The following is a 25063-nucleotide window of genomic DNA, read 5'->3' as shown; positions in this document are numbered from 1 at the left end:
GTTAGCAAAGCACATCGTAAGTTCTTACTTCTTTTCGGCTTCCACAGCGCCACCCTAGCTGGGCAGGCTCCGGCGCACTTTCATTGCGGATTATACCATTGATGCATAGCTTACGTAAATTTTCGACTACCGTCACAGCTTGCCCCTCCATAACAAAGGGGTATATTTTTGATCTCGAGCACCTCACCCTCTCAGTCCTTGAAGACCGTCCGTCCGGACCTGCAAGTGCGTCGCGGCTTTTGCATGGAAAGGACAGCACCAGCACCCTCACCGACAGGTAGCACCCTTCGGGCTCCTGTTTTCCACCAGTTGAGGTTTCGTGTGACACAACCCGTCCGATGCACTCCGTTATCCACTGCATGCATGGACAACCGAACGGTATGCTGCAAGACAGTGCGCGACAGCGGGCCGCAGCACCTGGCACTGCCCAGAGCCCCCGACGCCCATCACCGCCGAAAGAGCAGCGCCAGCAGTACCGAAAACAATACCAAAAACAATAACAGTAGCAGTAACAGTAGCAGCAACAACAGTATTCGTGTGATGATCTTGACTGATTCTCATACAGAACGTCATTCGATCTTACCCCGCTTAGCCGCACCCATTGCCCACCACACTCACCATTACTACCGCACTACTATGAACATTTCACGCATATAACCATCCACCATACTGTACACCATAATGTACTGCATATGCCTGTGTATGTATGTATGTGTGTGCGGTTTGTTGCCAGCCGACAGTCACACGCCAGCATGCCCCTCGCTTTTCCTCCTCCACCATTCGCCCAGTCGTGCACGCAACGCCGTACACCTAAAAGCAGCAGCTGGCGCCGATATTGCTCAGTGCCAGCCGCCACCGCGCACCGCCGCTGTCGCTGTCGCGTTGCCACAATGGGTCAATGCCAATCGAATGCCAATCGAATGCTGCTTGGGTGTCCAGACCGAACTACAAGCTGCTGCTTCACAACCGTATCGCTTCACGGGGGTGGTGGTATCGCCACTGCGAAATCAACACCGATATCACCACAACCAAGGGAACCTCCACCATCCTGCCGCATAAAGTTATCATCCTTAGCAGCACCAACACCAGAAGCAGCACCAGCGTCTTCACCGGCATCACTATTATTATATTAATAGTAAGGGTAACATCATGACAGCATCAGCCCACCATCAGCAACAAACAGCATCTTGAAAACAACCAGGCAAGCTACACAGCTCCTTACCCACCAAGAGGAATAACAACAAAACATTTCATAAAAGGACTTTCCTCCAGTCATGCTCTTCAGGAAAGGAGCGCTTCTCGGAGCTTCCGGAACTTCCGGCGGCCTATATATACACACAAACACACAGACAAACACATGCACACACACACACACCCATCTCAACCTCACTTCCCCAGGTACCTCTTCTCCAGTCATGATGGATGCACATAAATGTTCCCAGAGTCGTATTATGTAGGGGGCATATCACGGGATCTGACATCCGCCAATCGGTACTATTTTTCTTTGTAGTCGTGATACGACACCCGCTCACCCACAACCACACCACAGGTGACCCCAAGAGGGTGAAAAACCGCATCCTCGCAGCCGGCAGCAGCGACCATGCTGGGCCAACAAAGGACGATACGGGCGGGCGATGTGCTGCTGTCCATGTGGTGGTGGTGGTGGTGCTCATTCAGCGGCATTGGCTCATGTGCCCCTCAGATCCGATCAGCGGCTGCTGGACCTGCCCGCCGGCGGTCACCATTGCCCTCGATGACTCGGACAGCTTCCGTGGACTTCCGGCTATGAACCGACTCCAACGGGTTGAGGGAATCCTGCTGGGCCCGTCCAGGAACCGCAGTAGCAGTAGCAGCAGCAGTAGCAGTAGCAGCAGCAGCAGCAGTAGCAGCAGCAGCAGCAATAGTAGCAGCAGCAGTACTAAAAGCGGTTTGCTCGGGATCCAACTGGACCGACCGACGACGACCGAAGTGACCATGTGTTTCGCGGGCAGCTGGGTACGGATACGGATACTGTACGCCCAGCTGGGTACGGATACATGTACGAGTACCGACGTCCTCACATCACAATCAACCAGCATGTATATGTCGATAGGTGTCTTGTAAGGCACCAGCCAGCCAGCCAGCCAGCATCCCGGCATCCCGAAGTCACCATCACCATCAGCCCGTATTGGACAAGAGGAGTTGCAGGTTCAGACTGTCCGCAGCCCACATCAGGCGACCGGTTGCCCCCTGCTCCCGAAGGTGCCCTCAGAACTGCGGGGACGGCGACGGCGTCGATGACGACAAGTGTCACAGGAACGGTTACAGGAACGGTTAGAGGAACGGTTAGAGGAACGGTTACAGGAACGGTTAGCGAAGAAACGTTACATATGCACTGCTTGTTTGGTGTCAAGGGAGGGTAGAGGAGCTCCAGGATACGCTTCATTTTGCGAGTGATATTGCACTGCACATACAGGGCCCACATATCCGTCCTTAGTTACATATCCGCCCCATCACAACACAAACGAAAAACACATAGATATCTCCAGACATGCATACACGCATTCCCCCCTTCTGTCCCACCCACCCCCAGACACGCACACGCCCACATACCACCCACCTGCTGCATGAGCGACCCGAGCCAGGGGTGGCGGCTCAGCTGCAGTGATGTGGGTCGGTCCTCCGGGGCCTCAGCCAGCGCCAAACTGATGAAGTCGCGGGCGTGGGGGGAGGTGGACGAGGGAAAGCTCATGTTCTTCCCCCCAGCAAACTTGGGCGAAATGGGGCCCACAGCAGCGTGCGTCGTGGTCGTGGGCGCCTGTGGTCGCTCTCCCACGAAGGGGGCAAAGCCCACCAGCAGTTCGTACGCCAGTACACCGGTAGCCCAAATGTCCTGTGGCGGGGAATCACGGGTTCAGGGAAGGAAGGGAGTCTTAGGCATGGCGTGAAGGTGAGGGTGGGGGAGAGCGCTGTCGTTGGGTGTTGCAGCGGACTTCCCCCGGAAGTGCGGACCCCGGAGTGGGTGCATCCGCGCGGCAGTGTCCGAACGCAACACAATAGCGAAAGCGTTTGTTTCAGAGTTTGCACGGCTTGGGAGCCTGTGAGAGGAGGGCATCAACTCTACACACGAAAGCGATATCTTTCTGCCCGCCATATCGCGTGGCAAATCCTCATCTCCAGTTCGCGAGGACCCCCCACTGCGCTCCATTTCTACATGCAGTCACGCACCACGCGGTCCAAGCCAACACCGCAACCTCCCCCCCAAACACACACACGCACCACGGCTGTTGTGTACGCCAGGTCCATTTTCTCTTTGTTTTCCTCGGGCAGCATTTTGAGGGGGCAGCGCTCCACCTCGGGCGCCATGTACTCCACTGAAACGAGGGGCGAGGGGGGTGTGTGGGAGGGAGGGAGGAGGGAGGGAGGGAGGTTGAGGGAGGTTGAGGGCAGGGATAATGGATGGGGACGAATGGGGATGGGATTACCGTAGTGAAACATGTAAGATAAGCACAGAAGAGACAGATTCGTCTCTAAATGCACGGGGTTCTTACAGGGTTTTGTACGACTTACATGTGCCGGCGCGGGTGACGGCTCGCTCCTGGTTCAGGTCAATGCTGACGCCGAAATCCGCCAACAGCAGCCGCCAGTCGTTTGTGAACAAAATGTTCTCAGGCTGCAGAGGAAGAACACAACCAGAGTGATCTGCAGGTGCTCTACTGGATTGCTAAGCAAGATTCAAATCGAAAGCGCGGGGCGGGCACAGCGATGTTCATGTCGGTGCAAGGTGATCAGCTTCAAACACAAAACGAGGCGCATTACCCGTCGACCTGCACCTCTACCTCTCCGTCTCCCCTCCAGGACCGTGACAGGAGGAATGAAGTACTGTAGGCCGGGCAGCACTCCCTCTCACACTCTCACACACTCACTCACACTCTCACACTCACACGCACACAACACACCCACACCCACACCCACGCACCTTGATATCCCTGCAAAAGCAGCAAGCCGGAAGCAAAACCCTAAGTTAGACGAATAAGCAAGTAAACTTCAAACGTATGTCAAGTTGCTGACGGGTCAATGATTTCTCGACATTCACACCGTTAGTTGATCCCCGGACAGCCTTTTTCGTTAAGATCGACATCTTTGTTATACGACGCCCAATAGAGTTCGTTTTATGAACTACATTTCAAACTTCTTTCTGCTCACCGGTGGCAGATGCCCTTGGCATGAAGGTACGAGAGTGCGTCCATGAAGGGCGCCAGGACCAGAAACACCAGGTGGGCCTCCGTCATGCGGCGGTTGAGTGAACGGTAAATGCCGTACAGGTCGCCCCGCCCGGCGTACTCCTGGACGAGCACCAATCGCTTCTGCATTGGGTAGTGGAAGCCCGAGCGCGCAACACATGGTCCGGTGCCCGATGTTGATTTGGACAGAACCTCAGCTGATCTCCACCTATCGGTTGCGGGCCTGGTCGCGACCGGCCTGACTGAGCTGTCAGCACAGTGCGGGAGCTGCTGCTGCTGCTGCTGCTGCTACTACTACTGAGAGCTTCGGCCGCACTCCTCCATTTATAACCCGCATAGTCAGCATCCATCCGCCCATCCACGTCATCCCCATTCCGGGACCTCACGGACTCCCCCTCCGAAACCGTACGACGTCATCTCATCTCCCGCCATGATGTGGCCACAACCCGCCACAACCCAGCGCGTACCTCATCCTGCGGACCCATGAGGGTAATTGAAAATCGGAGGTTTTTATTATTTTAGCATTGTTTAAGCTTTTAAACGCAAGGCAACGGACGTGCGGAGGCAGTTCATACGGCCGGGGGCAGGATGGGACTGGCAGTTTGGTAATGGCGGACCAGCCCTAGCGCAATGCATTAATTCTCTGTTCCTTTATATTGTCGAGCAGGATACTGATCAGTTTCACTCACTGGTCGACAGCCTGGCCTTCGATATGGCGGTGTCGTGCAGGCAACCATTCGGGAGTCAAAAGCAAATTACCTTCCTTAGCGGCTACCGGACAACGCGAATCAGTCAGTGGTGACACAAGATCAGGTTCGCGCTTTGCACTCACCTGGAAAGCGCCGTACAGCATAACGATGTGTTTGTGTACGAGCTCCACGTGGATCTGGGTTCAGTTCGTACATGCATGTAGGGGTTCGTGCACAGGTCAGTACGGGCCGTACATGATGTTTAGGGCGCCTCGGGACAGCAGCACAAGGCAACTGGGCCAGGTCCTGAACGCACAGGTATGTTTTCGAGTGCAACTACCTAGTATCCTGACACACACACACAGGCGCCTGAGAAGCATTTGCGTCAAGTGCCCGAGCATTGCATTGCAAATAGGACAGACAAGGAAAGGCCTCGGCCAAAGTGCCGCTCCCACACCCTAGGAGCCGACGCACCTTAATCTCGCGCACAATCCTGCGTTCGCGTGCGGTCCCAGGTCCCAGGTCGGGGGTCGGGGGAGCAGGGAGGGAATCAATCAACGCAAGGAGCCCGAGGTGCACCTCCTTTGCCAGCATGCAGTGAAGGCCACGCGATGTCGCAGGACAAAACGGCAATAACAAGCTGCTCAACGCTTACTTAACCGCCATGTCAAGAAACCGCCAAGGCACGTGCAGACAGCCCAAATGAAAGTGCTTTAGAAAGTAGCGCAACAGGGTAATCTGGCTGGAAATTTGCACTAAAATCTGCACACGGCAACGGCCTTTCCAATTAACCAACAGCCAAAAGATGCCGACGCAAACGGCTTTACCAGAAAGACAACACGATCATGGAACCAATGGCAAATGACCCCAGAAGAGGCAGAAACCCGGATCAAGACAACCCAGAGCACTCACATGTGGATGACGTTTCGGGGGACCTTAGATAGGAAGTATACCTGAGAGATAGGGAGGTCGAGGGAGGTCGAGGGAGGGAGGGAGGGAGGGAGGGAGGGAGGGAGGGAAAAGGGGTTCATCGAGGGGATGCCGCGGTGGGAATGACGCATTTCGGGCGTGTCCCTCCCACAGTGGGCCACAGGAGCCACCTCAGGCGCGAGCCATTCCTCAATAATCATCATACACACATAGCTCGGGAGGCGGTGCGTCAACGAAAAAAATAGCAGCCATCTTCACCTACGGGACACATGCGGCATCTCGCCGTGCCACAAATCCTCGGCGTGTGGACCAGTGGCTGGAAACAAAAGGGATTCGACTTTGAAACTGCATTGCGGGCATGACCGGACATATGCACGCAAAAGCCATGCAAGTACGGACGGCCCTGTTAGGCGCGCAGCGGGATACGCAGTACCGTGGCACTTGCACGACTCAATACTCCTGGAAGCTTCTGCGAATTATCTATCTATGTAGCGGCCTGGAGGGCCTACTGCGACACGGACAAACTGACCTTGAGGGCCACTGGCAGAGAGGAGTGCCGACAAGTGGCCTGCAACACAATTAAATAACAATACAATACGAAACAATTAGGGTGGGTCCAGACAGGGAGTTTCGTCGGCAGGAGGTTACAGCCGACAGTTTTCGGTTGATGCGCTTCAGTTGCATGCTATTAGATCTCAGCTGCACGCTGCTTCCTGATGACTAACTAGCGAGGGTCGACACGGCGGGCCAGTGCTCGATGATGATGGGCGAATCCCCATTCACTGCAAGATCCAAGATAGTGGTTCCGCCCGCCAGAACGGCCGTCAAACGTCCTAGTACGGCATTAAAACGCCGGAAACGGAGCCTGCGAAGTTAAAAGCTAGGTGTGGTGTGCGTGCGCTGGTGAACATGTATGTTGCGCACCTTGTAAACGGATGAGGTCGCGCCTTTATACAGCTTGCGACCTATCTGGTAATCCTGTGAGAGAGGGCCATTGCGATGTAAGCCGCGAAGTCATCATGGCATATGTTTTCCAACAACGGAATTAAAGAGACGAATGTTGGGGTTACAAACAACAGTAGGCAGCTAGAGCTCCGACCAACAAGGGAGCAGGCGGGCCAGAGCAAAGCCTTTACACGTACCACGCCTACCACCAACTTTCCCTCTCTCACCTCGATGCACCACCTCTGCCTGCGCATGGCACCTGGAACACCGGGACAGAGCGCCAGCAGCGTCGAGTGGGATGGCAGGGTGCCCGGCGGTGCGCCACCGGCTGACGGCGTCTCCAAAGTCGTCATATCCATAGAGTAACGGGGGGACAGGCTCTGCAGCTCTGAGGATCGGATCTCCCCGCTTACATCAGCGCTGGCCATCAATGACGGTACTAGTGCTCGTGGCTTGCGGCAGGAATTCAGAGAAGCTGGCGATGATAATGCGGCCGCTGGGATGTCTAGAGATAAGCAACGCCTTGCGTTGTCGTACGTAGCGCATGATGCCGTATTCATCGCTGCCGACGGCATGACGTTGCTTTCGCACTCTCGCGTCCGCATGACGAGTCGCGACATGTTTGGCGGCCTGGATCGTTCAGTTCGGCCGCCGGTGCCCCGTGGCTGGGTAGCGTCCTTGCTGGATGGATCCTCAAGCGGCACAGAGAGGCTGTGGCAGATCGCCGCCTATCCAGGACAGCCACGGGAAAGAAACGGCAGGCAGGTCGAGTGGCACTTAACGGGATGTCTGTCTCATGGACGGCTGTAGGGGCCGGCAGAAGACGAAAGCTGCTAGAAGTTGAGCTGCAGCAATGCGACACAGGGGCTGCGAAAGACGAAACTGTCGTCGCCGAACCCGAACGAGTTGGCGTTGAAGGCCGATGGTTACAGTTAATAATAAACCACATACCTCTGAAGTACTCAACGGACTTCTGACCCGAAGGAAAGATGGCGAGAATAGCCTACGATGGAGAGCTTTCGGCGACGCTCCCGATGAGGACGGCATGTTGTCTCCGTTTTGAAGCGAATCTGTTTCAGACTTCATTTGGCAAGTGTACTGGTTGCCTGTCGCTGCCAATGGTGGAGACCTGTCGTCTGTGTCCTTTGCTACCGCTGCACGCGGCGCGATAGCAGTAAGGGAATCCTCCGTTTTTTGACATCCATTGCGCGATGTTTTGAATAGCAATCTAATTGAACCCAAAAATGCCCCTCCACTAGGCATGTTGAGTCCGATAGGTCACGAAACGAGGTGAAGCATATACACGCCACAAGGCGCTTCCACAAAATTTTATTGCCGCAGCACCTGTTCAGAACAGACCGTGAGCCTCAGGGCTGTTGTCTACGCGAATGGCAAGATATTTCGGTCAGGTCAGGTACGAGACAAAGGGAACAACGGTTTCACTGCCGTACTTCGAAATGTGGCTATGTTCCCGGTGTGCAACTTCTACACACGAGAAAGGGTGAGATGGCTTATGGGAAAGATTGCAATCTATGTACGGGACAAATGGCAGTTAGTAAGGGAACGTATCCTAACCAAAGTGGATAGCTACGCCAATAGAACTAACACGCATAGCAAGGCCTCGCAAGTCAATGTCAGTGAAGCATGTAACGTTTCTAGCAACTTGTCGCCTTTCCTTTTGTGTAGTCGGTCTACGGCAGATTCGGCTCGCAACAAATCTTTCGTCCAAAAATAGTAATCTCAACCTGCATTCCAAATATGTTGTGATTGGTAAGGCACGTTCATCTATATTTTTTTAATAAGCTGCACGCAGCTTTAGTCAGCCGAACTCTGTTATACGCTTATGCCATGATGCCCGTGAAGAAAAAAAGCGAGGGGACGCAAGCTTCCGGCTTGCTTCGGACGTGCAGTGCGGTGCTAAACACCATTCTTCACTCTTGCAAAAGGTCGCCGCTGGCATCAGTATTCCCAATGGGACGGGTACTAACCAACACGATTAGGCCGAACCCCCCGAGCCGCAAGAACGTTTACTCATGACATTCGTTTCATTTCTGTCCATAGCTTGCCACTCTTTTGTCACTGGTAGAGCTGCACGTACCGTCACACTTGCTTGGGCAGGGTGCACATGCGGCGTCGTTCATATATGTGTCAAAAAGGAGGAGTTCCGGAAACAATGTCTGGTGGTTATCGTGCAGAGGACAGGACCAGACAAACCCAGTGTTGCTCCCTTTGCTCCTGTTGGCCAACGGGCCATGCAGGGATGCCTGCCAGGGGTCTACAGATATAACACCATATGTTTACCGTGGCCCATATGTCCGCTCAGCCATCGTCACATGGAGCCGTTTGCCTGCATAACGGTCATCGCCGGCCACACGATTAGTGCTACAATGCCGCAAATTATCACCACCTGCTACTTAATAATCACCATAAGTTTTGACACAGTGATAGCTCCCATGGCACATGGTCGCCGCCCTTGCCAAGCCACAACCTGCTGCACCGACGCCTGCGACCTGATCCTGCATTCAGAACATGTTTGATTTCCGAGCAACAGCTTTGTTCCGCTGAGGCCAATGTCATGGTCCAAGCCGCCGAGGATCCTCCACCAAAACGTAGACGGTCGTGCCGGCACCATCGATACTGCAACGAACCTGTCGGAACGGCAGCTCGGGTGTAGGTCTGTGTGCGGGTAACTTGCCACCTAAAAGGGCCCACTATTTACTCCTCCCCGAAGCGTCAGTCACACTACAAGTTCATATGTAGGATCAGAACGATACATACACATAATTTAACATATTTACCTCCTGTAGGCGGCCGAGGTGTCGCAACAACGTAAGCATCGACTTGCCCGTCTTATCCAGCTTAATCGCCGTGCCTTCGCGCAGGTCCGACTCCAGGAACCAGTAGTGACCCTTGATGCCATCCTTCATCTGTCATTATAGCCAATGCCAGCATGCCCTTGCGTAAGACACGCAGAAACGAATCAGGAGAAACTAAAAACGCGGTTTAGAACCGTACGCACCGCGACGCTGTGCAACAGCTCAGTCGCTCGTTTGCGATCCGCCGGCGCCAGCTTAGTCCCCCCTCCCTTAACCGCCGCGATTAACTTGGAGTTGTTCAGTGCGTGGCCGGCAAGCTCATCCAGTGCAGCGTTTACCTAAAGGCATAGACACAAGAAAGGCTGATGGAATATTTGAATTCCGTTAACCACAATGCAATGTCCTTGCGAGCAGTTGACAACCTGAAAGACAATCATGAAATCCACTCAGGACAGCGAGATCGCTGGTCTATACATGCAACTCTGCCCGCGTCCCCTCCGCCCTGCCCCCAACACAGCGCACCTTATCGGTCTGGAGGCGGCCACGGAGGTATGACGACGCGGCCTCGAACTCCCGCTCCGTGACGTACCAGCGTGGCGCTTCTTTCCGCCGCCGGCCGGCATCTTCACCACCATTTACAGTGACACCCGTACCAGCGGCAGTTCCGCCCGCGGCCAGTTTGGAGCCTACAAAGCGGCGAATACATGAAAGGCATAGGTCTCAACAGCATTATGCAAAAATCCAGGGCCCTATCCTGGATAGGAAGGGATAGCATGGCACTCGGCTGTGCCTATGTTATATCCCCTCATTGTTGTATCCATTTTACGGACCCAGACGAGAAACAGTCACCTGTCTGCAAAGCATCCAGCTGCCCAGCTCCAACCGCCCCGGGGCGAGACGGTGCAAGTGAGACACCTTGCACGCTGCAGGCCACCTGCCGTGGAAGGCGCGCAGGCAGGTTTTTGGCGACGATGTTCGTACGCTCGCTCTGGATCCGGCTGGCTTCAATCAGGGCCTCCACCTGTGCGTACAAGTAGATTTCCACGCCGGAAGGTGAACAATATTTGGAGGGACACCGTAAACCCTCCCGTGACGTTGCAATGGTTACACCTTCGGCATGACAGACAACTCGCTCTGAACAAAGGCCTTCAATGCCGCGACCTGCTCCTCCAAGGCCTGCACATTTGCCTGCGGAAACATCAGAATATCAGTATTTACGCATCAACCTCTTCCCGTCTACACAGCAAAGCTCACCTCGAGGCCTAACAGATCCTGGTGATAATACTCCTTGGTTTGATCTATGAGAACAAGGCGCAGGTGCCGATCATCGCATGACCCGGCAAGCCACTGCGCTCACAACTCTGAGCACACTTGCCATCCAAACGGAGAGAGCTGAGACGTTGAAGCTCTGCAATGCGCTCGGATAATGCTGCACCCAAATCAGCCAAACTGTCCATCGTGTGTGCCAGCACTCACACCTGGACCTCTTGCCAGCCTGAAACGTTATGTTTAATGGAAATATTGCAATGAAGAGCTGCTATCTATCCAGCACTTCAGTCTATTCACCGGACAGCTGTCAATTCAAATTCATCGAAGTGGTGGGAAAGGGCAAAGTACATGCATATAACTAATTAAATACTGGAGTTATGAGTTATGCCTTCCGTCGAATTTACCGTGAGTCAGTTGCCGCCAGGTGAATTTGGTACGACCGTGACCTTGTGAACATGAGGTTTTGTGCATTGCCAGTTAAGTGTCACCTTTGTCCCCACCCGATCTCTGCATATCAGAACCTGAGGGGAATGCTTCTAACATACATGCTGTGCCTAAACACAGTATCTGAAACAGTGTGCCACCCGGGATGCGGCGTGTCTACGCAAAGATGCATTAAGAGGTTAAGGGGTTCGTTGGCTTGATAGCCACATATGAAGTGGATTGGTGTGGCAGATGCCCCTTGCGTGAGGCATCGACGTGACTCTGCCCCTACCCTAAAACTTTGACACGCAGACCACGACTTGTTCCCATGCGACCGCTCCCCAGTCTCCGATTTAGGCTCAGTAAGGCGTGGCAGTCGAAGGCCTAATTTATATGCTCCAAAATGGCCAAAGGCTACGGGTAACAGATGTAATGTTTGGTCGTGATGGCGGAGAGATAGAGAGATCTATACACCCTTACGACTATGCCTAAAGGCGTAGTTCACAGGGCCTCATTCCAGAAGCCAGACCTCGTTCTTATAGCGGTTGTTGAAGAGCCAGCGTGTATGAAAGCCTCCGAGACTCACATAACACGTACCGACTATGTTGGGACGGGACGTGGCGGGATAAAACCTGGCAAAGGCTTACAGAAGCATTTTGTAGCCTTCGTCACCACTACAGGCAATATAGGCCGGTGAGGCACGGATGCTACTTGGGGAGATGCTGCTACTTGGGGAGATGGTAAAACCCTTCCCAGTAGCTGCTTGCTCCTAAGTTGTGCATTCGAACGTAAACCTAGGACCATGTGAGGACGGCTTTGTTTATGGGTTTCGGTACTGTAAGCGCTATGTACACATCCACAAGGAGATCCTCGACGTGGACTTTCAACACAATGCACAGGGGTCCTGCCCATTGTACCCGTCCCAGGTTGCTGTAACAGGGCCAGATATTACATCCCCAACACCTGCATCCAACCCGTCACTGGTGCTGCCTCTCAAGCACCAAGGCGATTGTATAAGTCCGTGATCTGGTCCCGAAGGCTCTTCGGCAGCTGTGTGCCACGCGTGCCCACCCATCCTGTCTTGCACGCTGACACCAGGTTGCGCCACCTATAGCGTAGCGTCTTCTGCAACCGCATGCCAACGTGGGAAATCATTATACAAAAGAGCCGCGTCGGCATGAAAGGACGCACTGCACGGGCAGCATGCAGTCTAATGCAAAGGACTGCTGGCGACTTGCTTATGGGGGAGCGAAAGACCTCTCTGCAAAGCAGACTGTAGGCAACCGGTCCAGGACCTCCCTATGTACCTGGTCGCGCAGCTTGGTTTCCCGCTCAATGACGGCCCAGCGCTTGCCGTGCTCTTCCATAGCGTCCGCCAGAGCTTGGGTCTTTGGAGATCGCCAATATAGTGGACACAGGCCAGGGCCGTCGTTGAAGGAAATGAACAACACAGGGAACAGTGTGAGCAGCTGACACCATAGTCTGCAGCTCAAAAGGCAAGGCATCAGGCATGCCCGTTCTCCGGCGCAGGTTCACCAAGGATGCAATCTGTCGCTGGGTGCGAACCCTTCCAGGTGGAGCCCCTGCTCCTCATGACGCGCCGGCTCTCGGGTCCGGATATCGCACAAAATCCATTCATATAATAATAATAATAATAATAATAATAATAATAATAATAATAATAATAATAAGTATTATCAATGCTGCAATCTACAAATGTTCGTCACCACGTACACGAAACTTTCCACCCGTGACGATATCGTACCTCTACAACTGTCCAATGCTTTGAGGGCCCTGTTATAGTCCTGTGCGCAGATGGGCTGGCCGGTCTCTCATCATCTCTCTGCTCAGCAGCGTCCCCGCCTCCATAGGCACCTGTGCCGGCAGCAGTCCCAGGCTGCTGCCGTTGCGCACCCCTCGCCTGTCCAACAACAACTGTTGGCAGCGGCTGCCGCTGAGGCTGCTGCTGCCGCGGAGGCATCCCCTGCCACCGCTGCTCAGGGTCTATTTGCTGCTGCTGCTTCATCGCATCCATCTGTGGTTCCTGGATCACCTGCCCTTGCTGCTGCGGTTGTCGCTCCACCGTGGGCAGCTGTGATGGCCGCGGCTCCGGCTCATGTGGCGGCTGATTCTCCTGCTCTAGTCCAGGCGGGGACAGAGGCTGATGGTCCCCAGCACCCGGCTGCAGCTCCGTCAGCCCATTTGAGCGGCCCTGCTCCCGCTGCGATATCCGGCCCTGCTGACGTTCTGAAGGTTCCTGCCCCCGGCCCTGTAACCCTTGCGGCTGCTCCCGTCCTGGGTCTCCTTGCTGTGACTGAGCCGTTGGCCGCAGCTCCCTTTGCATCGTTTGTGGAAGGGGCAGCCGCGTCGCCTGAGGCGCCGGTGCTTGCTGCGGCTGCTGCCCTGTAAGGGCCGGTGCCGCCTGTGGTACGGACAGCTGCCGTTGCTGCTGCTGCTGTTGTTCTTCCTGAATACCCTGTGCTGGATGGTTCCGTTGGACTGGTGCCACGCGTCGAGGCCTTGCCGCAACGTTTGGTGGCTCCTGGATCTCGACATCACTGTCATCTAATGCGTCGGATACCTGAGGAACCGTGCGACGTTGTCGATGCGAAGGCGCCCCTACCGGTTGCCGTGGAACCTGGTTATCTTGACCGGAGGACAAATCTATGGCATCGTGGTTGTGCTCTGCGACGCTGACCCTCCGATGCTTGGTAGGCGCTCCCGAGTCGAGGATCACGACTTCATCGTCGCTTTCATGGCTGCCATCTATATCTTGCCGGCCACCTTGCGGGGACCAGAATGCCATGCTGTTAGCTTTATGCTGATTACATAGAAGCCTGTGGCCAAGCAGCTTACGTAAGCACCTGGCCATCGCCTGGCTTACCCTGAGCTATTGCAGGTGGAGCTGGAGGGGTTTCCGCCTGCGCATGCATATCCTTAACCGCCGCCCTCTCATCCTCTGACTGCATAGCAGCAGCAGGGCGTTTTGCCTTGGCCGCACCGAACGCAACGTTGATTGGGAATACGTACATGCAAAGATTGGAACCTCTTAGACGCTGTAAGATTTCAGTTCACCTTGTCGTCACAGTTTAGCCGTCCCCGCCCAACCCCGAACCATGGGCCGACGAAGGTCAGTACAGCTGTCAGTACAGCATAACTGCCACCACCTGACCTTACCGACACCAAGGTTGGCCCTGCGTGGCAAGCTAACCACCGTGTACAGCATTAAACAACAAGCATGAGCAGGCTTGGATATGGCAACAAGGCTGGTTTACAGAACTTGCCAGGCATCCTTGCATAGCTTTACCGAGCTTGGGGAGCCGTAACTCTTAGCGAGTAGAAACACAACCAAAGAAGGTGGTCTGACAGGTCCACTCAGCAAGCCCTTACCAGCAGTATATCAACTTCCAGAATGCTTCCGTTAACGATCCCATGATGTGCAAGAGTGCATGGTCGCGGTCGGTATGTCGAGGTGCAAGGCTTCTCAGCACCAATGTACTCCGCGAGCTCCTCTGGGCTGCCATTTCTCCGCAGGCGCAGCTGACCAAAGCTCAGATTATTACCGCACAGCTGTAACAACACAATCTTAAGGTCCTCAATTGAGGTATCCTGTGCCACATGGAACGTCCCTGCAAGACAGCAAGGAAAAATGGGGCCGGTAACCCAATGCTAGCTATTTGCTTAAATAAGTGCTTACACTCTTCACCGCTTTGCAGCCCCAGAGCTGCAAAGTTCAGTCCCTGGCCAAACTTGAGTCGTATGTGCATCATACTGTTTTCATGTTACAACGCGTTGACCGGTCTCATACAAGACATGATTCCGGATATATGTTCAGCAGAGTAAGTTGACTGCACAACCTTCCCCAAAAACAGCTTGCATGAAGGACGCGTCGTGCGTGACGTGCGTGGCATGACCTTACAGTACGAGAGGACCTTGCCTGTTGAATTTGACCATCTCAGCAATACATACACTTGTACGCGCGCATTTTGAATCGCACGCGCGCATCCGCGCGGTACAATTCGCTCCTGGCTTTGGGCGTCTTGTACGGAGGGTTTATTCGGCACAGTACGACCGGACACATTTGTGCGAAGGGGCTGCTTAACAAGTGGCACAAATTCACGATAATGGTGTGGATATATACCCATGCATTTAATGCATTTTTATAGGACCTCCGCATAGTCTGCCAAGCGTCGTAGAGCTAACTCTATGGGTACAGCCCCTGGGCAACTCGGTGTTGCGCAGAGATACTCTGGTGCCGCTGTTTTCACTGCACCTCAATGACCTGAAGTATATCAGGCGGACTGAATTGAACGCTTCGTCCACTTGCTTTCCGCAACCCCTTTCCTGTCCTTAAGCTAAGAAATGGCAGAGGGAGTGGACCCTTTTCCTCCCGTCCGTCTCTACATCTCCAAGAGCCAAATAGGACACCCAATTAGTCCCCATCTAAAACCTAGCCCGCCCAGCAGGAGTATAGCACATCAATTATAGGCATTGCGGCCCTGCCGGCTTGCCACAAATGCCCGTTGGCCACCTGCATAGAAATTTCATACCTCACGGCATGCGTGCTACATCTAATGCCGATGATGGACATATTCAGGTGCCACGAGACACGCACGCAGCTCGTTGGATCGCAGTCTGGGTCCTACTGTGAAACGCTACGGAAGCACGTGCAGGGCAAAGGAAAGAGACGAGGCGCAACCAGCGGCGTCTGTAAAGCTTCCCACACACAGCCCCATTCCATAATGCCCCTGAAGAGACGTCGTTCAAGGCACGTTTTTGCAATTTCTGCACCTGTACCTGCACCTAAGACCAAGGAGTTAAAACGTAGTAAGCATTGCGGCACCGAATGCACATTAATGCACGTGTTTCAGTGTATCATCAGTCTGCCGTGCGCACATGTTTTGTCGATGCTACAGTCATATGACGCGAGATCAGGTTCCTATCTACAATGCCAGTCCTAGCAAGGGAGACTAATACCGCCCCGGCGGCGGCACCGCTATGCAAATCTGCCCCAAAGCAGCTCAAATACAATGTTCGTCGTGTCGTAGTAGTTAACGTAGGCGCGCCCTCCAGTATACAGCCCCCCGGCGTCCTAGGACACATACGTCGTGCTGCCGTGCGGTGGAAGGCCAACAGTGAAGCCCTCCAACGGTAGCAGCTTGTAATGCGAGATCTGCACCGCACGCACATATACACACATGCGTACAAGTCGCACATCCTTCCAACGTGAAGCTGCGGCCGAGAGCAAGACAGAGGTTCGACGGGATGCCTCCAAATGAAACATCGATGGAACATGCTGACGAGCCTGCACCACGAGGCATACAGGCAATCGCGATCCCCTGCACGGTGTTTGCAGATTCCCCCACTATACAGACTCAGCAAGCATCCATCACTTACACAGTCGTAGACCCACTGGGTCTGGATTGGCGCGCAGCCCCACTCGCGAAGGACCCGCGACACGTCCACACTTGACTGCGGAGTGACCAGCACCAGCACCTGCGGGAACCCCGGCAGCGGCGGCGTCGACCCGCCGCCACCGTCCGTCTCACCGTCAAATGGTTGCTTCGTGCTTGGGCCGGCGTCGTACAGGTCTGCGGCAGCAGCGGCGCCGAAGAGCGCTGCCGCTGCAGTCACCCGTGTAGCGGCAGCAGTGGCAGCAGCTCCGCCTCCGCCGCCACGGTGAACCGGGCGGCGGACCAGAGTGCCACCAGCAGCTAGTAGCAACGCTTCCAGCTCAGGCTTGGTAATCCCCCCTGTAGGACGGATTTTAGAGGTCAATAAGGTTATGCGGCGACATGGCCATCCTCGTATTCGTTACCCCCGAAGGACCCCACAATGGCGCCGTCCGATGCCTTAAGCATGCCGCCAGCTGGGTTGCTGCGCCAGGCGCATACGCCCCTTTACCGCTGTTGTCTCTGTTCAAACTGGGGATTGGCTGGCTTAGCCCTAAGCAGCTGCTGGCCGCGATGCCCCCACAGCCGCAACAAAGCAGACGCAGGATTACTCAACGGTCAAAGCTGCCCTTAAGGAACGTGACGCAGAACTTGAGGCCGCTGAAGAGCGGCGGGTCGCCACGCTCCAGTCGCAGCCGTGTAGTGGTCGGCGTCCCGGCGTGCGTTGCATCACCCTACAAGGCGAGGTGAGGAGGTAAGCCCAAGAGGGACCCCCGCGGTGGATGATGACAACAGTAGGCAAGCAGGGTCCTAGGAGGACTGTTGCGATAAGCAGTATGAAAACAGGCAGCATGGCTCGCTTAAACAGTATGAAAAACAGGCAGGCGCAGGCTACTACATCAACTGTTGGAAAGAAATTGAGGAAAGCGTCAACGATTGGTCAGGGTCCCCTCATGGCTCGTGTGGGCCTGTTACACCTTTCGAGGGAAACGCAACACAAGGTGTAACATACACACGCACACCTCATGTGGCAAATCAACGGAACGGTTGAGAACCCAGCCGTGCAGTAATTTTTTCAAGTCACGCCTACCCTGGAGCCCACCAATTGCATTGCGGCAGGAAGCAAATCAGTGAACCCCCATCCACGGCACAATCCAGCTGCATGCCGCTCAACGCACACGAACCCTACCTCCCTCCCCCTTCCCTCCCTTTGATGCTTTTGTTTATTGGGTACCGACGACAGTTCACAGATGCACATTCGCATTCACCTCCCGAGCCTCCCCGTTTCGGCTCCTTTGGCTCCTTTGGGGATCGCTCGTCTTTCCTTATTCCCCTCACCGTTGCTTCAAAGGGTCCCTCGGGCAGCAGCCTTCCGGCAGCCAGGCATTCACACACCCAGTCCATGCCCACCACCCAGCAGCCCTGAATGACTGCTCGAAGGTACTTTATGGTGCGGCCCACAGCTCGGCGCTCCGCATTGAGCTGGACCACCAAATGCGTCAGATGTCTGGGGGTCAGGAACAAGGGAGGCAGGTGAACGCAGTCGGGAGGAAGTGCAAAAAACGGAGCCATCCCGTCAGCTACTTACGGCTGAACTTCGCTCAGCAGCTCGAGTCCTCGCACGTTCCTCGTCAGCTCCTTCACCTTCGCCCTCTCCTCTGGGCCAAGACCGCTTGGCAGCACGTATAGCAGCTTGGGGCGGCGTGCTGAGGGTCCCGGAGCTGAGAGCTCGTGCATCAGCGCTGGCTCTGGTGACGCCATGGCTGCTGCCGCGGAACCGCGCTCACGCGGCTTTGGCCGGCGTGCTAGCCTCTGACTGGCCGGTGCGTTCTTGACGTGCGGCTGCGGCTGTGGCTGCTGCGGTATCTGTGGGTTGAGAGACAGCGGCTCCAGGGGAAGATAAACAGGCTCCGAGCGGTGCCGCTTGTTAGACCCGCGGTCACGTCGCCGAAACACGTTCGTCTGGGCCGGACCCTGTGCACAGTGGACATATGGCACATGTTTACGATCCAATACATAGCTGTAATTTATGCGCTGTGAAAGCTGCCATCGGAGGCAGACTGGCCGGGTTGGGCTGTAAGCCATTCATGCAACAGCAAGAGGGCTTACAGTCTATGAAGGATGTTATATCACAGGCACGCGCAGGCGCAAGAAAACGACATGTACCCGGCAACACGCACGAAACCTCTCTGAAGCCGGGAGCATCATACATCATACGATGCAACACCATGCACCCTGTTCAGTTCGTTTTCGTATATTTGCCATACATTTCCAGGGAAGGGGACAATGCTGTTCAATGCTTAGCTACCTCAGCTAGCGCATTTGACAGGCTCACCTTGGGCTCGCTGGGCCCTGCCACAGGTGCGGCCCCGTCCACCCCACATTCGGGCAGCTGATGGGGGCAAGGCGTGGGTGACGGCGGTCGGAGCAACACCGCAGCAGGCGGCGCCTGCAACTGGACAGCGCTGGCGCCATTTGAATGCCCTACATTCAGGCGCAAGGAGCACGCGGCACCGGGATTCGTGGCTTTCTAGGCATTTCCATACGCTGCATGGCTACAAGCCACCTGATTCCGTGCCTTCTGGACCATGAGATGGATATGTGGGTGTGACGGAAGGGAGCTTCGTGGGTTAGCGTGATGTAGTGGCGCCTCGAAGGCGCTCCCGCGTCCTGCGAGCTGCTCCTTCATTTTCGCATCCTTGCTGCTGCATAAAGTTTACACCTGCGCTGCTGCCTCAAGCGATTCAGCCTCACGTAAAATTCACGGAACCAATACTGCTGCGCCAATCACCCTGTTGTGCACGCCATGTACCTGAACACGGGCATGAACATACCATATCCCGCCCTGCCCGGCACACATGCAGCACTCCCCACCTGGCCTAGCGATGCTTCCGTCCGGGCGCTCCGTCACTTCACCATCGCCGCAGCCGGGATACAACACAACTGCCTCCCCTTCATGCTTATGGCCAGAAGCCAGGCCAGCAGGGCAAATGCCTGCGGCAGATGACACCAGCGGGGACGCCAGGGGCGGTTGTCTTACCGCGGCTCCTTCCGTGCGGCCTTGCGATACAGTAGCCGGAAGCGCCTCACCGCATTCCGGTATGCGTGTCGGCGTCGGCGGCGTCGACGTTGGCGGCGCAGCCAACCTTGGGCTGACGGCCTCAGTACGGGCCCTCTTGCAGCACGCTCCACGCCTACTCGCCTCTACATCATCGGCGTCGGCGTCATTCGTGCAGGTCGGCGCCATGCCTCCGTGTGCACAGCGCAATGCCGGCCCCGTCTCGCACGCTGCCGGTAGCACTACCAATCCTGCACACGCGGCCGCTGCGCCTGTGCCATCGCACCCAATCGCATTAGTACAGCTTGTACGGCCGCTTCCTGTGCCACCGTCGCATGCGACTTGCTTCTGGACGCTGCTCTTATTGCGGCCTCTGTGCGTAAAACTCCTTTCGTCGGCGCCATCACCACGAGGCCCTGTGGCCGCGGCTATGCCCTCTGACGTCGGTATCTTGCATGCTGCAGCGGCTCTGTCTTCCTTGTCAACTCCCCTGGAACAAGAAGTTTGAATTGCGCCGCTGGTCAACGCCGGATACCCTGCATCGCCATCCATGCGCTGTTGGGATGGAAGCTCCCGATGCGGCTTCGGCGGGTGCTGACGTGCGACAGGGGCTGCAAGCCGGTCTGCCTTGAAACCGTCGAATGCAGCCGGTGCCTCGTTTTCTGCGGCTTTATCGCCTGTGTGCCGAGGCGGGCAAATGCCACTGTCGCCAACTTGTTGGACTGGGCAAGTCGCGTCCCCTTGGCAAAGATCAGCGCCCGGCAGTGTGCCATGACGCGCTTCACAGCCCTGCTCGCTTGGCAGACCCACTCCGGCCGAGAGGCTCGGCAAGCAGGCATCTCCTCTTGGCACTTCTCCGCTTGTTGCTCTGGCAGAGCGGCCGTCTGCTGCCACCACGTCGCCGCAGCAGCCAGGATGCAGCTGCTTCGCCATCATCTCCCCCAGCTCCCCAAGAAATGTACTGACGATACTAAGCTCAAACTCCAGCGCCTCGCGCTCCTGATCAGTGGGTCCAGCTAGCTCACCAAGACGGCGAAGCCACCACTCAGCTTCGTCAAATTCCCCAATCTCGTCGTCGCCCCAGCGAGGGCCGGCACGCGCCCGACCGGCATGGGCAACCTCCAAGAGCTGGCCTGCGGGCTGCGACCTGCTGATCCAGCCCAAAGGGTGCTCCAGCAGCGCATGGAAGCCCAGATAGGCGTTATTAACACTGGGGGTGCCACGTCGGATGCTCACAACGGAGCTGCGGAGAGGAGGGGCGCCGCCCGTACCTGTACCCGAGGCCGTGACGGCTGTGGGGCCCCCATTCAACAGCGTCGTAGACGCCCAGGCCGCTGGAGCTTGTGATCGCGGTTGCGGTACCAGCTGCTCAAGCGGCGTCGCCACGGCGACCGAAGAGGCAATGACTCCTAAGGAACGGTTCGGGCGGCACTCCTGCCCAACAGGCCCCTGCTTTTCGCCGTGCGCAAGCGGCGTCGTGGCTACAACTGACGGCAGCAGCGGCGGCACCTGGAGCGCACCTTCCGCGCTATGCCGGCTTGGCACCCACTCCCACCACCCGCCACCCGCTCCCACCAGGGGGCCATGGCTCGTGTGCGGGAGTTCATGCATAGCGGCGGCTGGCAGCACATGATGGCCTGTCGCCAAGCTTACTGGTCGCAGCACTGGCGGTGTATCAGGCAGACCGCCGGTGGCCCCGTGAACCTCCGCCGTGTTGGGTGTGACAAACTCCCCATACGCCAGGTCGTGTCCAGGGCCAGCAGGCCCCAGCCTGTCGTATCGGGAAGCATCCTGCGCCGCCAACGGCCGCGCCCCTGGATCGACCCAGGGCGACCCCGGCGCGGGCCCAGGAGGGGCTGCCTCAGCGCACGTGGGCAGTGCATCAGCCCGCTGCAGCATGGGAACCGTGCCGGCACTCTGGCCTTCACTGCCTTGATCAACAGGATTGCAAGGATGCGGAGTAGCCTTAGTAGCAGATCCCGCATGCAGTGGCTGCAGTGCTGCTTCACCAGCCATGGCCGGCAACAGTGCCACAGCCCTGTGCCGGTCCGCCGCCGCCGCCTGCGTGCTGTGCAGTCCCGGTGAAGTTGCGCCGGCTCCGCCTTGTTCAAGCCCATGATCCTGTGTCTTCACGGCATCGGTTGCCGAGCCAGCCGCATTAGTGCAGGCCCGTGCTTGGGCTAAAAGGCTGAGGCCAATAGCGCTGTTGCAGCCTCTGAACGGGCTTTCACAGCCTGCATCACTTTCGGGGGCCGCTCCACTGCTGCGGTTGCCGGCAGCTCCCGCCGCCGCGTGCAGCGCTGGTTGTGGCGGGATCGGCAACAGCAAATGCGGGATTTAGCACTTACGGCGAAATTGAACACATTGCATTCATACTGTTTCCTAAAACAGGAAAGCTCGACAGGGATTGGGACCAGCAAGGAACCAAGTGCATACATCCGCCTACCCCACCTCCTATGCCCAGAATCTTCTGCGTATGCTCCACAACAGCCATCATCTGAGGGTTGGGCTTCAAATCCCGCTTCCAGTACTTGGCCTTGCATTTTGGGCACTCGGACTGGCTGATGCCGGGGCCCTCGAGCGTTGCGATGGCACATTCACTGAGGCCAACAAGCAACAGAGGTGCGCAGAGCTTGCAAAGAGGTATACAGCATCTGGGTCATACACACATTTCAGCACAGGAGGGAAACGTATGTCCCTGAGCCCGCTCATCTGGGCAATCAGTACGATAAGGTGCCCGTGGAGCATCGCCACCGGCGCTCCGGCAGACAACTATATCGCATCTCCACATAATGCGTGTGCCGGCGGTATGACTTGTATCCCCCGAAAAACTTACTAGCAAAACGTGTGTCCGCAAGGGAAGGTGGAGGCCTTCCGCCACGGTAGGCCACTGCGGGTAAGGTGAGTCAAGGACCAAGGGGTGAAGCAGGGTATGCGCCCATACATTATGGCAAACAGCAAGTAGCTTACCACAGAGGGCATTTACACGCGTCAACGAAGGCACTGCAAGCTGCCTGCAAAGCGCGAATGTCTGGCGCCAACGTAAACATGTCAAACCCCGTGGCTTGGCTCAGCTAACAGCACCTCCTGCACAAACTTGCTTCTGCCAAAGCTTGCCGGGTGCAAGCAGGATCCGGATTAGCGGCTATCATCTGATAATCAGTAAATAATTGGCGGACTGCCGCTCCTTCCAGTTAGATAATTAGGTAATATTGTATTTGAAACATCGTTTGCGCCTGGTCTTCTGATTTTGGACGACTGAAAATCGACCTGTCAATCCGCTTCGAAACCACTCGCGGGTTTTTTCAATGTTTGTGCATTTACACGGCAAGCGGTACGCGGATCATAAGCGTGTCCATATATACTGTTTCGCGGAAGCAGGGATTTTGTACTTCCTATCAAAGTTCAAGACTTCCGACACAACAAAATGCGATCGCTGCTGCGGTTCACCCCTGCGCCACAGCGGACTGTTTGTGTGCACGCTGCCCGTCAAGCCAAGGATGCTGCCAGCGTCCTAAAGAAGGCAACCGTGAAGCAGGCAGTCTTGGATGCGAAACCCGAAGTAAAGCGGCCTCCGTCCGCTTTTAACCTATTCGTTAAGGACATGTTTCCCGCAATTAAGAAGGAGAATCAAGGACTTGCCTTTGCGGATGTATCCAAGAAGGTTAAGGAGATGTGGCTGTCGTCGCCTGCGGATGTCCGGGCCCCTTACGAGCACGAGGCGGCTAAGCTAAAGTCGATTGCGGCTGCTAGACGGGTACGTTAATTTGAGCTATCGCATCACTAATGCAATCTTCTAGCTGTTCGGCATGATGTCGTCGCAAGGCGGCTGCTCCTGCAGACGTGGCTTTCCTCAACCCATGCGAACAACTTCTATAGAGCTTTGTTTATTCAATCGGCGCATTCCCCATGCGTTGTCGCCACTTGACGTTTTGTTTTTCAAATTGGCCGCTTGTCGGTTGGCGTTTCCGTCGCAGGCTGAGGTGAAGGCTGCGGAAAAGGCAAAGGCACGCCCGCCTGGAGCTTACATTTTGTTCGTTAAGAAGAACCGGCCTGCTGTGGTGGCGGCGAACCCAAACAAGTCCGTGACGGAGGTTGGGAAGCTTATGGGCGCGCTCTGGAAGCAACTATCTCCCGAGGAGCAGCAAAAGTACAAGGACGAGGCTAAAACCCTTTTGTCGGCCTGGAAGGACTCGCGGGCTGTTCCCGCGTAATCACAGGCGATAGAGCTCTTATGGCAGCTGGCAGCTTGGTAATATGTCCCTTTCGGCAGAGGGATGGCATTTGCTAATTTGTTTGCGTTTTTGAGTTACATGGTATGTCGTTGTGAGTACACACACGTGTGCATGCACTTTTGCTGTCGTGGGACTGGTGAGAAGTGGGTTATGTCGTTGGTGTGTTTTTGATATGCACAGAAACCGAACACCGGTACATCAAGGAATGTGCATGAATAATCTACAGCATGCAGTCTGTAGATGTTGGCGGGATGTCGGTATTAACGCAACTGGACATTTAGTCCCAACTGCTTGGACGTACAGGCTGCCTGTTATGCTTTCTCGTAAATATGTTGCAAGGAGGCCATGGTGCAAAGGATTGTGCCGCGGCAGCTAATGTACGAAAACATTTCTGATCGAAATCATTTCCCTAGTCAGAAATGCTTTCGGTTACGTTGATGGTGGGCTGTCCCCTTTCGTGCTCCAGAGATTTTAAACTGTAACAGTGCTACCCAACAGCAGTCCTGAGTTCCATCGCTGCAACCTGGGTCATTAATGGTACATTTCGTGTTCTTTTGCTTGCTCTCAATGAGGTGACATCAAGTGTGTCTTGTCGACGGTTGGTCAACAAACGAAAATGGTTTTCTATCATCCAGTTCCACCACCCAGGCCCGCCATGGTGTCATGCATGTTGTGTTATTTATGTCATTAATGGTTGTGAAAAAGACGAGTCGCAGCGGAGAGCCTGCTACGGGTAATACACCCTATGACCCGATAACGCGTGCCTGTTGCAGTAACGCTAATCGACGGTTATGGATGAAAACTTCCTGTTGTACTGAATTTGGGTTACATACAGCTTAAAATCTCGGCGAAGAATACAAGCTCACACAGCGGAGCGACATGGCCAAGTAGATAGAAGATATCGCTCTGTCGACGTACGCAGCCGACGGTTAAGTGAGCAAGTTGGCGTAGTCAAATGAGCAAGTTGGCGCCCACTTAATAGTGATGTGAAGTATTAAACACCATGATGCCCACTGTACACTGCTAGCAAAGATATGTTGGAGGTCCATTCTGGAAACATAGGCAACGTCCCTGGCAAAGCG

The 25063-nt window shown here is 55.5% G+C and overlaps 4 protein-coding genes across 4 annotated transcripts; 1 reads left to right on the top strand and 3 right to left on the bottom strand.

The window, feature by feature from the left end:
• Positions 1-1698: 1698 nt before the first annotated feature.
• Positions 1699-11204, bottom strand: VOLCADRAFT_121093 (uncharacterized protein; the record flags this gene model as incomplete). Its single annotated transcript, XM_002952738.1, has 19 exons — positions 10979-11204; positions 10858-10901; positions 10714-10791; positions 10453-10624; positions 10126-10289; positions 9807-9941; positions 9586-9714; positions 7015-7515; positions 6767-6820; positions 6372-6410; positions 5825-5865; positions 5387-5405; positions 5056-5109; positions 4186-4346; positions 3959-3968; positions 3550-3652; positions 3259-3353; positions 2600-2872; positions 1699-1815 (listed from the first exon to the last, which is right to left on the bottom strand). The coding sequence occupies exons 1-19, from the start codon at positions 11058-11060 to the stop codon at positions 1699-1701; spliced, it is 2271 nt and encodes a 756-aa protein (XP_002952784.1). The 5' UTR covers positions 11061-11204.
• Positions 11205-11923: 719 nt separating this feature from the next.
• VOLCADRAFT_105674 (uncharacterized protein) lies at positions 11924-15120 on the bottom strand. Its single transcript, XM_002952737.1, has 6 exons — positions 14993-15120; positions 14686-14924; positions 14473-14489; positions 13061-14132; positions 12603-12683; positions 11924-12420 (listed from the first exon to the last, which is right to left on the bottom strand). Exons 1-6 carry the CDS (start codon positions 15063-15065, stop codon positions 12289-12291), a joined length of 1614 nt encoding a protein of 537 aa, XP_002952783.1. The 5' UTR covers positions 15066-15120; the 3' UTR covers positions 11924-12288.
• A 1267-nt stretch (positions 15121-16387) lies between these two features.
• Positions 16388-22796, bottom strand: VOLCADRAFT_93508 (BRCA1-like protein; the record flags this gene model as incomplete). The annotated part of the gene is made up of 11 exons (XM_002952736.1): positions 16388-16468; positions 16693-17048; positions 17305-17422; positions 18027-18195; positions 18277-18554; positions 19024-19172; positions 19563-19682; positions 19779-22046; positions 22198-22346; positions 22583-22636; positions 22717-22796. 11 exons carry the CDS (start codon positions 22794-22796, stop codon positions 16388-16390), a joined length of 3822 nt encoding a protein of 1273 aa, XP_002952782.1.
• Positions 22797-23113: 317 nt separating this feature from the next.
• VOLCADRAFT_75495 (uncharacterized protein) lies at positions 23114-24477 on the top strand. The gene is made up of 2 exons (XM_002952806.1): positions 23114-23503; positions 23724-24477. The coding sequence occupies exons 1-2, from the start codon at positions 23174-23176 to the stop codon at positions 23958-23960; spliced, it is 567 nt and encodes a 188-aa protein (XP_002952852.1). The 5' UTR covers positions 23114-23173; the 3' UTR covers positions 23961-24477.
• The last annotated feature ends 586 nt before the right edge of the window (positions 24478-25063 follow it).

Source organism: Volvox carteri (genome assembly GCF_000143455.1).
Source record: "Volvox carteri f. nagariensis unplaced genomic scaffold VOLCAscaffold_32, whole genome shotgun sequence".
Taxonomy (NCBI): Eukaryota; Viridiplantae; Chlorophyta; class Chlorophyceae; order Chlamydomonadales; family Volvocaceae; genus Volvox; species Volvox carteri.
Note: the sequence above shows the minus strand (reverse complement) of the source record. Positions and strands in the feature narration are given on the sequence as shown.

Excerpts from the sequence above, each read along its gene's own strand:
- VOLCADRAFT_105674 (XM_002952737.1), bottom strand. The coding sequence starts at position 15,065 with ATGATGCACATACGACTCAAGTTTGGCCAGGGACTGAACTTTGCAGCT. Across the intron at positions 12,684-13,060 it reads AGCATTGGACAGTTGTAGAG|ACCCAAGCTCTGGCGGACGC; the intron begins GTACGATATCGT and ends CGATCTCCAAAG. Across the intron at positions 12,421-12,602 it reads AAACCAAGCTGCGCGACCAG|AAGACGCTACGCTATAGGTG; the intron begins GTACATAGGGAG and ends ATGCGGTTGCAG.
- VOLCADRAFT_75495 (XM_002952806.1), top strand. The coding sequence starts at position 23,174 with ATGCGATCGCTGCTGCGGTTCACCCCTGCGCCACAGCGGACTGTTTGT. Across the intron at positions 23,504-23,723 it reads CGATTGCGGCTGCTAGACGG|GCTGAGGTGAAGGCTGCGGA; the intron begins GTACGTTAATTT and ends TTTCCGTCGCAG.